Source organism: Spea bombifrons, chromosome 9 (assembly GCF_027358695.1).
Source record: "Spea bombifrons isolate aSpeBom1 chromosome 9, aSpeBom1.2.pri, whole genome shotgun sequence".
Taxonomy (NCBI): Eukaryota; Metazoa; Chordata; class Amphibia; order Anura; family Pelobatidae; genus Spea; species Spea bombifrons.
Window position 1 is genome coordinate 1129180 of NC_071095.1, and position 12749 is coordinate 1141928.

Here is a 12749-nt window from a genome sequence, read left to right on the forward strand (position 1 = left end):
ATATGATTTATGCCCCCCCAGATATGCCACTCTGCCTCCTGATATGCCACTTTGCTCCCCTAGATATGCTACTCTGCACCTGATATGCTTTATGCCCCCAGCGCTGCAGGGCTTCCTCCTATCCAGCAGCCGTGGAGGTCTGTGCGATCCAGACAACCTCTGCTGCTACTCGTCACATCCGCCGGGGTTTCTATGCTGGCGCTCCGTCATAGAAGCCCCAGCGGAAGTGCCGGCAGCAGCAGAAGTTGTCTGCTTTCATCGCCCAGACCTTTCCCAGCTGCCAGAGAGGAGGATACAGGTCCCCTGCAGGGAGATCCTAATCTCTGGCAGCCGGGGAAGTCTGCGCGATGCGCTCAGACAACCTCCACTGCTGCCAGGGCTTCTATGGTGGAGCACCCGAAGGTCATGTAACACTGGCACTCCTTCATAGAAGCACCGGCGGAAGTGCCGGCAGCAGCAAGGTTGTCTGCGTCACACAGACCTCCACGGCTGCTGGATAGGAGGATCCAGGTCCCCTGCAGCGCTGCGGGCAATCTGGATCCTCACCCTGCTGTTTGCCCGCAGCAGGGATAAATGAAAAATTAAGATAAACACCTGCCCGGCACCTGGAACTGCCATGCGGCCCTGTTGCTTATAGGCCATGAACCGGTCCGCGGCCTGGTGGTTGAGGACCCCTGCTTTTAAGGACGCATAAACATTCCCCATGATGCCAACCAGCACACGTAAAGTGTTAGCCTGCTGGCTGTCAACACACAGGCGGTAACCCATCCCTCCAAACCATCCCGGGTTTCCAAAGACAGTCAGTACTTTAAGGCAATGTCCAACTTTTCCATAGGAAATAAACATAGAAGGGACTCCAGCAGTTGACCAAAGCTTATTCCCCATGTTGTAATATTTGGAACTGCAAGTAAAAAAGAAAAACATGGTGGCCCATGTTACTCACGTACATTCCCCAAAGGGTAAATGCCTTCTGGCCACATTTCCATAGAAGGCTTTGTTTACCAAAAGTCAGTTTGTCAACGACCCCCACTGGTTCCTTCATTTTCTAAATTGTACCCTAAGTAAGCAATGCAAAAAAAAAAAAAAAAAAAGCTACCCCATTGTAGGTTATGAGCACATCCAAGCCAGCTGCTATGTGAATATATATGTGACTTCTGCTGGCTACTTAGAAAGGTAATTAATAGTAATAAGGATTGTATTTGCACAAACTAATTAAAACACAAATGTTTGGATTGCCGTTGAATTCTGAAATTTTCACAAAACAGAACCGGCGGCAGCGAGAGTTTTCCCTTTAAAGTTTTCCCTGTTATGACAGACAGGCCTGGATCTACTGGTCCATCTTTTATTAAAACAATGTTTGCTGGATACGAGTGTATATCGGCGGCCTGTGTTTACAAAACAAAAGAAAATGTTTATAAATTACAAAAGCGTAATTAAAAAGGCCTTATTGATAGTCTAAATGCCTTACTCTGTTACATAAATACGTCATCACTCATCACATGATCACATCATGTAAAAAGTGTTGGTAAACACATCTCATATTTATAGCTAGGAGGTGAAGGCCCCATGAAAGATAAATACATTCAGAGATGCGTTGTGTTCATATGTCTTAAAAATGTCAGTAAATTATTTAATGTACACTTCCGTTATCCGCCTTTGGTTTATCGATTTGATATCGCTTTTAATTTCCTTTTAACGCTCTTACAGGCAGTACGTTGGACAGCTAAGTACACCATGACAATATTCAGGCGGGTCTGGGACGGCAAACAGTCGGGTGGTGGGTCCTGCGAGCTAGGCGGGAACACAGAGCTTTGATTGAATGAATTTGTTATGTCAGGATAGAAGCGCTGACAGGGCGGACTGGCCGGTACGCGGAGGCTCTATGATCTAGGAGGTCTGGAATTACATCTGCGGCCATGAAGCTGCAGTGTGAGGTGGAGGTGATCAGTAGGATGCTGCCCACCTTCGGGATGAGGAATCGAGGCAAAGGCGCCAGAGCCGTCCTATCTGTCGGGAGGCAGGAGGATAAGCGATCAGGGCAGGCGGGCGCCGTCTACCTGATGATCTGCACACTCAAAGACAAGGCCGGCTCCAGATATAAGGCAAGAAGAACCAGCAGCTAATGCTTGTGCTGAGTCACGTCATGGCTCCCTGTGAAAGGCTTGCATGATCTATACATACATGTGGCTGGTAGGCATGAGGGCTGAGCTGCTGCAGAATCTCTTAGGGTTGGGGGCAATAGAACGGGGAATGTTCTGCGTAAGCCAAATAGATTGTGAGTACAGGCTGCCCCATATATCGTGTGACATTTGCCTGGACATGTAGCAGATAACGATAAGCCTGCAGAGATTCTGTTGCAGATACATGATGTCGTATCGCGTATATTCTTCATATAAAGTCCCGCCGGTGGCCATTAATTCACGTGGGGACAGATGGAGCTGTCAAAACGACTGACACTTTTTATTTGACCAACCTTTGAATACACAGCGACACTCAGAACGCCCACAGCGATCATGTTTACAAGCTTATATGATCATAACACAACCAAGTACCTGGATGGTTTTCATTTTGATTCATTCGATACAACAAAACTTGATCCTCCTCCGTCTACATGAAAATATATTTATATATAAACCGGTTGCCTGGCAATGTGTATTGTGTATTCATCTTCCAAAAGCTTAATACCCAGAGTGTTAAGCTTCATCTTGTTGTAGGGAGGTAACTGTCGGTGTCACGTTGTGATGTAACGATGGGCTACAGTATGTTCTGTGGACACGCTGGAGAGTATCCACTGGTGTGATAAATAATACCATATTTGCTCGATTATAAGACGACCCCCCAAATCTTAATATTAATTTAGGAAAAAAAGAAAAAGCCTGAATATAAGACGACCCTATAGGAAAAAAGTTTTACCAAAATGTAAATTCATTTAAACTATTTTTTTAATAAACGCTATGATTGAGAAAAATATTTTGGTTTTATTTCCTTCTATTTTCCAACCTGCCCCCCAGTTATGCACATCTGCCCCAGAAATGCCTTATACCCCCTATATGAAACTGTGCCCCATGATATGCCTTTTAACCCTCTAAATGCCACTGTGCCCCATGATATGCCTTTTAACCCTATATGCCACTGTGCCCCATGATATGCCTTTTAATGCTTTATGCCACTCTGGCACTTAGAGGGTTAAAAGGCATATTATAGGGAAGAGTGGCATCTAGGGAGGTTTAAGGCATTTCAGGAGGCAGAGTGGCGTATAGAGGGTTAAAAAGGCATTTCTGGAGGCAGAGTGGCATTAAGGGGTTAAAAGGCATTTCTCAGAGCACCCTGCCACCCTGTTCCACCGGTGCGGGGAACTCTGATCTTTGACAGCCGGGGAAGGTCTGCGCGATGCATGCAGACAACCCCCGCTGCTAGCCACACCTCCTTCTGGCTGCAGCGGAAGTTGTCTACGAGAATTGCGTAGACATCTACACGCTGCCCCAGCTGCACACCGGGGACTCTGAAGTACCGGTAAGTGGGGCGGGGGGGTTGAGACAGGAGGATCCAGATCAGCTGCAGCTGCGGGGGATCTGGATCTTAGTCGTCTCATAGTCAGACTTTGAGGTCTGATTATAAGACGAGGGGTATTTTTCAGAGCATTTGCTCTGAAAAAAACCTTGTCTTATAATCGAGCAAATACAGTACTTGTAATGTTTACAGCCGTTGCATGTAATATTGTGATTGTTACATTTTTGTTTTGCTTTTCTCTTAGCTGCAGGAAAACATAGACCAATTGTTTACCAGGTTTGTACAAGAAGGCAAAGCTACGGTACGTCTGAAGGAGCCGGCAGTGGATATATGTCTCAGCAAGGTATGGCTGCTCATAAGGATAACTACAGGCAGGGTAACCTACACAAAGCATTAACAAACACTCAGAAACACACATTACTGGGGAGTTCTTTTTGTGCAACGCTCATATTAGTACTTCCTGTGCAGGAAGTGAAGATTGCAAAGGAAAAACGCTTCCCCGGCCTACTGGAAAACAGCAGATTCACATTTCTAAAAGTAACGTGTCATTGTGTAGCAATGAAAAGGAAACGTTTGGCCTTGTGTAATGATACACCATCCTTAGAGTCAATATCGTTGCGTTTGAAACGTGTGAAGTATTTGAATAGTCTGCCGGTGGCACAGTTCTGATGCCTTCCTCTAAATTGAAGTACTAATCCCAATTGTTTAAATTCGGTTTACAATAAAAATAGCGCCCTTCTCGTCATACTAGAAGATCCAGACATGTAAACGCTGTACCTGTATAGAACAGTTAGTGTAGTGCGGTATCAGCTTCTGACACTGAACAATTAGATAAATAACGCATTTTTTACTTACTTTTTTATTAGGCGGATGTGTGCAGTCTGAAAAACTTTATTTCAACGGTGGGACTGGCAAATAAAGGCAAAGATCCTGGTAGTATATCACTGTCACGTCTTACTCCAGTAAAGACCTCAGAAATTGAAAAGCCAAGAGCTAAGATGTTTATCACCTGCAAGAAGGACTATCCCATCACAAAGAGTTTTCCGTATTCCCTGGAACACCTTCAGGTGTCCTACTGTAAATTGGCCCGGGTTGATATGCGGATGCTGTGCTTGAAGAAGCTTCAAAAACTTGATCTGAGTAACAACCATATCAAGAAGCTGCCCCAAACCATAGGAGATCTTATGTGCCTACAAGAGCTGACCTTGCATAACAATTTCTTGGAGTCCTTCGAGGTGGCGTTCTGCAACTCCACTCTAAGAAACACACTCAAGTCGCTGGATTTGAGCCAGAACAAACTGAAGGCCCTTCCTGTACAGTTCGGCCAACTTAAAGAACTTATTAACCTAAAACTGGATGACAATGAGCTCGTTCAACTGCCTTTCACTATTGGGCTACTGAGCAAACTCCGCTTCCTGTCTGCAACGAAAAACAAAATCCAATGCCTCCCCAGTAGCTTTCGAAGTTTAGTACTTGAAAAAGTAGACCTGTTCGGGAATCCATTTGTAAAAGCAACACCGATGGTTCCAGACATACAGCTAAAGATACCATTGCCTTTACTGGAGTGTGCATCAAGGGCAACCATTCATTACAGGTAAGGTTTGTCGCATGACATGAGTCTGGTGGTACACAGGCTTTTTTGGGGGGATCAGATGGGATATTTTTGGCCTTCTTGCAGGAAAAACTTGTCAGCCATGACCTTTAAAAGGCTAATATAGATGTTAGATCTCTTCTTGACTCCCATCCATGTACTGTTTTAATGGATAAACCCTGCTCTGGGAATATGAGGATAGTGGTATTAAACTTTCCTCTTGTATAAGTCCATTTGTTTGGGAATTGCAATTTATTTCTAAGCAAATTTCCAAGTAGTAGCCAGGTTATACCTAACCATAATGTGCTCTCACAATTAGTTTACACGTTTTTTTTTATTTTTATTTATTCTCTCTAGAATACCCTATGGACCCCATCTCATACCGGCTACTGTCTGCCAAGACCTCTCCGTGGCAAAAACATGTGACTGTGGCCGGCCCTGCCTGAGTTCATTCATTCAGACTGTTGTGTTAATGAACCTCCATCAGGTGTCCCAGACTGTGGTCCTCGTTGATACGATGGGGGGTACAGAGGCGCCAGTCATCTGCTACTTTTGTTCCCTCACCTGTTATTCTGAGTTCCTTGATAAGCATCTGCAAAGCGCTAGGATTTAAGAAGCGGATGCCGTCCATCATGTGCGGCATTGGACTACTCTTTAGACATGCGATGGAAGAAAATATGAATTTACATATCTCAGATATTGGGTGAATTGGTAATATCGGTGGGGCTGTGTATAGTTATTCCACACCTCTTATATTCCACGTGTTTCTTCCACCTTTGCTGTATGGGGATCGCTCATTCAGGTTTGATGTTGGTGCTGCTGCTGTTCTGCAACACCTAACTCCATATGCAAGGTAGCTCTGCCTTCAGCACTTAAATATGCAGTTAGTCTCCTGGATCTGAATATTCGGGTGTTCTGGCCTACAATGCGGTCTCAGACCTTAGTCCTGGCAGCGGGGAGGTTTCCCGTTGTCGGACGCGGTTTCGATGTGGGTAAAGTAAGCGTCTGTACTGGGGACGTTGATGGTTTTTAGTTTTCTTCTGGAATCTTGCACTCTTGAAATAGCACCACGCGTTTATTATTCTCTAGGCTTTGCTAAATCTAGCTCTGCATGTAGTTTTTTCTACAGCGTTAAGGATGCAAATACAAGGACAGCGGCATACGAGTAAAAAAAAAAAAAACTCAACGTAGCTGATAAAGGGGAACTTAGACCCCGTGAAGAAAAAAAAAAGATTAACCTCCCCTTTACTAAGTGTTTCAAGCTACCTCCTTATATCAGTCTCCAATGCATTTTGCAGTGGTCGTTAAACGCCCTTATTTCCAACGGTTAAGAGTTACTAAATCTGAAGGAAAAAAAAAGTTTATAGAATAAAAATATTTCTAAAAATGTAATTTTTAATAAAGTTTAATTTTATAGTACATCCAGTCGGCTTGTTCTGTGTATATCTGTGTCCGCAAAGAGTTGTAACGCTTAAACGTATTCCAGTGCCCCCCCGATCACTGGGCAAGGTGTATAATAGGTAGAAATGCTACACAGGAAAAGGAATTTCTTTGTGGTTTTGGGACAGCCTGGGGAAAATAACGGGTTATGTCGCATTGTATTTTCTTTTTCAAGTGGATAGCATATAGGGTTTAGTTGCACAATCTTAGCCTGGTGTTCGCCACGATCACACTGTCTTATGGTAAACCTCAATGTTAGTATTTAGGTGAGCCAGTCACAGAAATGGAAATAGTACCATATTGTTCCGAATATATTCCTCGCTTAATTGGGCTGCACCTATAATTTACAGAAAATGGCATTAATAAAAAAAAAAATAATAATTTGAAAGCTAAGAAAGTAGACTGAAGACACAGGGACAATCGGAAGAAAGAAGACAGAACGAGAAGATACAAGAGAAGAAAGGAGACGGGCCGGGAATCGGTCTGTGGATAAGGTAGGGGGCATTGAAAATATCTAAACCCCTATTGTAGGCCACACCCATAATTTAAAGATTTAAATTCGGGGGGAAAGTGCGGCCTATAATCTGGACAATATAGGATAAAAAAATGGCACCTGTGAGTTGTGAAATAATTAATTAGAATAATAAAAAAACAGACTTGAGCGACTGGTTGAGTCTCTTCTGGCGTCACGATCTGTGTATCTAGAGAGATCGGTGCGCAACTACTCCAGAATGATGAAGGCAGAGAAATAGAGAGGCAAATCCATCTGTAACATTCTGGTCTCTTGGAGCTGGTACCGGGCTGAAAGAAGATAGAACAAGAAGAAGCGGAGCTGTGGAAAGGCTGGGACGCGGAAGCAGCCGGCAGAGAAGGTAAGGAAACCTCATGTTCTGAGGTTCATACAAATTAACTGAATTGGGAAATTTTGTGTTAGTGGAATATGTTGGCTTATACATCATGTCATACGTGTAGCTGGCCACGTTCACCCACACAGTGCATATTTTACCAATAATGTTTTACCGGTCTTATTATTGTTTGTTCTCATGATTTATTGGATAAAGGTTTAAAAAAAAAAAAAAAAAGGTGAATAGTGGTGTTTGGAGACCTCGGAGGTCTATTCTTGAGGTGAAATGGTAATACATACAACATGAAGGGTGAGAACCATTGTACAGCACTGTGGAATATGATGGCGTTATGTGAAATAATAAATAATAATGTGGCTAATGTAGGGATACTCCACAGTAAGCGTGAATCTGTGAGGGGATTTCGGATTAGCGGAGCCAAGACTTTGGAACATGGGGGGTTATTTTCGTTTTCCCCTCATGTAATAGAGCTACAGACTGTAATGGCGCGGTCTCAGGTCCCGGAGAATTAACCCGCGGCGACAGAAACGTGATGTTAATCAACCCCACTGACAACGCAGTCCCCAAAAAGTGCATAGCCACGCCCCCTCCGACGACATAACGGAGCTTCCTACTGGTGGTCTTTTTGGGTTTTTTTTTTCCTCGCCTCCTCCAGCCAGCCAGCCAGTCATGCTGGCCTCCGTAACGAGCCTTCCCATTGGCTCAGTGTGAATCCGCTTCCTGGCCAGCGTTGCATTCCGCCAGTCGCAGGAGAAAGCGTAAGTACTTTTAACCCCTTCATGACCCGTGACAGGCAGCTCCTAAACCGCAGCGATACGTCACTCGTAGAGACAGCCAGTGAGCTCACGGAAGGGCGGGGCTTCGCCGGAGCAGACGCTTGGTTGGGAGGGAGCAGTGTAGGAGACGAGGCTGACAGGACTGCGCGGGCCGCCGCAGGTGAGCTGCTCCGATAAGCGCCGCAGCGGTAGCGGTCTCCCGTGTCTGTGGGCTAAAGGTGTTCTTCGCTTGTGTGTGAGAGGAACTGGGTGCAGTGGTGTCCGTATGCTGTGCGGGATTTTAGGTTGTATTGGTGTCAGTAGGTCATGTATGCCATGGAGTTATAATGGGGTTATAATGATGTTAATGGATTGGGGGGGTTAGCCTTGTGGTGTAACAAGGGTTAAACGTAGGTGTGTTGTTGTGCGGGGGGGTGTCGCTGTTTGGGACGGAGTGTTGAGGTTTGTGTTGCAGTGGGTTGTGTGGATAGTTTTGCGTGGAGCGTAGTGGGTCTGCATATGATGAGTGCGTGCTCTGTTAGGTGAGTGTAGTCCAGGCGTGTAGTTATAGCATGGATCCGTAAGGGGATTCCGGCCCTCCACATTCACACTTCCCCTTCCTGTTTTCCAGGAGTTCTGTAAGGGGGGCATCGGTCCCGTAGATGTTCCATGGAGCCTGATCTCGGTTACGACTCGGTCCATGTGTGCTAAGCTTGGCGGGAAACATGCTACATGTGATCGCTCCCCTGCAGATGCTGCTTTCCTCTTCGTCAAAGTGGAGGATGAGTTAGCCCCAAATACTCGCGCCTTCAAAGTCGAATTGTGGACTTCGATCAGGAACTCACAGGCAGGCCCTGTGTGCGGCGCCGCCGTCCCCACCCCCGCCATCGCCGTAGACCACCTATAACATGAGGTGCAGAATATATAAGAGGAAAGTGATCGTCCTCGCTTTGGTTGTGGCTCTGTGTGGCCTTGCGCTGTGGAGCAGCGGCAGACAAAAGAAAAATGACTTTGTCCAGGAAACGGACTCTGAAAAAACCCAGGGCAAAGGCCACGTGTCGGCAGGGATCAGGAAACCGACCAACGAGTCCGTGACGGAGAAGTCGCAGAAGCCGGAGGTGGATAACGCGACGCTGGTGTACAGGTCGGTGGTTTTCCAGTTGAACTTTGACCAAACGATCAAAAATCTAGAGAAAATAACAAACCGGCCGGCGGATGACGTCGTGGTGGTGGTTCAGGTACACAACCGCCCCGATTATTTGAGATACCTTTTAGAGTCCCTGCGGAACGCGAAGGGCATCGAGAACGTGCTGCTGATCTTCAGCCACGATTACTGGTCTCCGGAAATAAATCAACTTGTCGCGACGGTGGATTTTTGTCAAGTGCTGCAGATATTTTTCCCGTTCAGCATCCAGCTGTACCCCAACGAGTTTCCCGGCCACGACCCCAAGGATTGCCCCAGAGACATCGAGAAGAAAGACGCCCTTAAGCTCGGCTGCATTAACGCAGAGTACCCCGATTCCTTCGGACATTACAGAGAAGCCAAGTTCTCTCAGACGAAGCATCATTGGTGGTGGAAGCTGCACTTCGTGTGGGAGAAGATCAAAGTATTAAAAGATCACAAAGGCTTGGTCCTTTTCATCGAAGAAGACCACTACTTGGCCCCGGATTTTTACAACGTCCTTAAAAAAATGTGGAGCAAGAAGAGCGAAGAGTGCTCAGACTGTGATGTCATAAGCCTCGGGAACTACGTGCGTCCGCAGACCTTCTCGGAGAAGGCCGATAAGGTGGAGGTAAAGACGTGGAAGTCGACGGAACATAACATGGGCATGGCGATGGGCCGCGACACCTATCAAAAACTTATTCAGTGCACCGATGCCTTTTGCTCTTACGACGACTATAACTGGGACTGGACTCTGCAGCACTTGACTGTTAATTGTCTTCCGAGATTCTGGAAAGTTATGGTGCCCGAGGTCCCCCGGATCTTTCACACCGGAGACTGCGGGATGCACCATAAAAAATCCTGCAAGCCGGCCACGGAAAGTGCCAAAATCGAAGCATTGTTCTCGAGCAACCAGCGCTATTTGTTTCCCGAGGGTGTAACGATTAGCAGACGGCACTCCATGGCCGCCTTGTCCCCCCACGTGAAAAACGGAGGATGGGGGGATATCAGAGACCATGAACTGTGTAAGAGTTATCGCCGCTTGCAGTAAACACGGACCGAACCTTCGAATATTTTGAACCGTGGTGAATAATCGGTCTTCTCTCTTCTCGTCAAAAATCCTCACTTAATTGTCCATAATTTTTCATGGTGTGAAATCTGATTATAAAAAGTTTATTATGCCTCATTAACTCGTTTACTAATTATAACGTTGAACGCGCTTCATGGATCACATTTATGGAATATGGGGGTTTTTTTTGGAAATAAATGATTTAATGAAAGTGATTGTTCTTGGAAATCATTGTGATGTGTACGCTATGATCAGCAGGACAACCCAGCCCTCCCCGCAATCGTGTGGGATTTAAACCGGTTACGGGAACCGACAGCGTGTCTTATACGGTTATGGTGCTGATGACCGGAGCTGCAACTTGTCCTTTGGAGCGTGTCGTAGACTTGACGCTTCATGAGAGTGTTGTGCTTCGCTGTAGTGTCCTCCTTGTGAATAGATAGGATTCTGCAGAAGCCCCCCCTATTCATTCACCTCTTCTCCCACCTATATAACACGCAGGGCTCATCTCCGTGCACGAGACATACTTGCTGTAGGTGGGGGGTCTCATTAGACCTCCCAAAGAGCTCTTTTTCTGCCACTGATTGGTTGCTTCCATGGCTTCTACTTTAGGCAAGTCCCAAGTGCATTTTTCTTGAGTGGGGATTTTCATTTTTTTTGTACGCTTAATATCAGTCTGAGGATATCTGGGCTGTTGCAGCTGCTTCAGGGGTATTTACTAAAAAGGGGAGTTGGACATTCAGCTTCATGGTATCGCTTCACCTCCTAGAAGGGGCTGCGTAGAGCGATGATCTAGACCTGAAGCGTACGATTCCCCTGTAAACTCTGTCTGCTAAGAGCAAAAAGGTAAATGGATGCTCAGGAAATGGTTTCTAGAATGTTTGCTGTATTTCGAGCGATCAGGAAGCGATAAGTTTCAGAAATCTGCTCACGTACTAAAAATAAAAAGTTTCGTGCCACGTTTTTCGTTACGTTTAAGAGCCTTTTACCAAAGTAGTTTGTGTATTAATCCGGTTTAATGTGTTTACTTAACATCTCTGGCTCTTCTTATCGAGGGCGAACAGATGGGGTGAGGCAGGGTGCTGAGATGTTCGGCGTGACAAGCTTTGTCATAGAGACTAGAAGAAGGTGATGAAGAATAGACGACGCGGCGGTGTTTGGGTTACATTGACAAAGAACACAGAGGGTATAGAATTTGTCGCCCAGCCTGCACGTTTCTTCCTGCGATAAAGTCTTTGATATAAATATCAATATACCTCCCCGTTTCCATTCCTTTCCTCGCTGTCTTAACCTCTATCACTTCTGCTGGGAAGCGGTTTCACTTCTCTACCACCCTCTGAGTCAAGAAAAACTACATTACATCTAAATGCATGTCTTGTTATTCCTCAACACGTCGTCGCCCTGTTTGTTTTGCTGCTGATATATAACCGATGGAGAAAGATCTCGTGCATTATGCAAGCCGCTGTAGCTCTTTGTGACGATAAACGGTAATCTTATCCTGCGCTTCATTCAGGTCACCTAACCGGTTTTGTTATTTGCGGAAAGTGGCCCTACGGCATCTTCCCGTCTTCTGTTCTGTACGTGAATAGCACATGAAACTCAAGGAAGCAATAATTTGGGCCCCCCCCATAGCAGAAAAACTGCTTACATCTTAAAAATAGTCAATTAAATAGAAATGACACGTAAAATGCTTTATTTCAGTGCTGCATTGGAATACAGTATTGGGTTAGAGATGACCTGCATGTCACATGGAACGGTGGCACAGATGTAAAGGGCGCGGGCAGGGGCCACGGCTTGTGTAACGTTATGGTGGTATTTATTATAGTGCTGTTGCAGTAACGTGTAAGGCTGAGCGGCTCCAGCTTACTGTGCCTCGGGCATCACATTTTATGGTGTAAGCTGCGTATGATCCTGCCTGTAAAATACACGCATTGTCACCGCGATTAACATGAAAGCGATGCAGAGGAACACGGGTTAAATGACTCCGCAGTACAGCGTTACCGGCAACGATGGCTGACTCAGGAACGTATTATTTTCTATGGAAGAAATTCTGGGCTATAACCTCTAAAGGCAGGGGCAACAAAAAAAATTCCCTGTTCCGGGTACGAATTGTTTCCCACGCCGGAGCCCTGCTTGGCCAAACACATCTCCTGATATATGGTAACCTTACATTCGTTTAGATCAGGCCGTGGTCTAATGAGACCCCTCTGTGCATATGGTTGTCAGAGAAGGCGTCCGGCTGCAGCTGTGGAGCTGCAGCTTCCCCTCAAAAAAAAAAAAATAAAAAAAAAACTTTTTAAAGAATGCATGTTCAAGTACTCACAATGATCTTTATTATGCATTCTTCATTTGGTTGAGTCTG

General features: G+C 45.7%; 2 protein-coding genes across 2 annotated transcripts; both read left to right on the plus strand.

Annotated features, from left to right (window-relative positions):
* The first annotated feature begins 1834 nt into the window (after positions 1-1834).
* On the plus strand, positions 1835-6316 carry LRR1 (leucine rich repeat protein 1). Its single transcript, XM_053475601.1, has 4 exons — positions 1835-2102; positions 3755-3853; positions 4377-5104; positions 5459-6316. The coding sequence occupies exons 1-4, from the start codon at positions 1917-1919 to the stop codon at positions 5712-5714; spliced, it is 1269 nt and encodes a 422-aa protein (XP_053331576.1). The 5' UTR covers positions 1835-1916; the 3' UTR covers positions 5715-6316.
* Positions 6317-8789: 2473 nt separating this feature from the next.
* MGAT2 (alpha-1,6-mannosyl-glycoprotein 2-beta-N-acetylglucosaminyltransferase) lies at positions 8790-10605 on the plus strand. The gene has a single exon (XM_053475600.1). The coding sequence runs from the start codon at positions 9068-9070 to the stop codon at positions 10370-10372; it is 1305 nt and encodes a 434-aa protein (XP_053331575.1). The 5' UTR covers positions 8790-9067; the 3' UTR covers positions 10373-10605.
* Positions 10606-12749: the final 2144 nt, after the last annotated feature.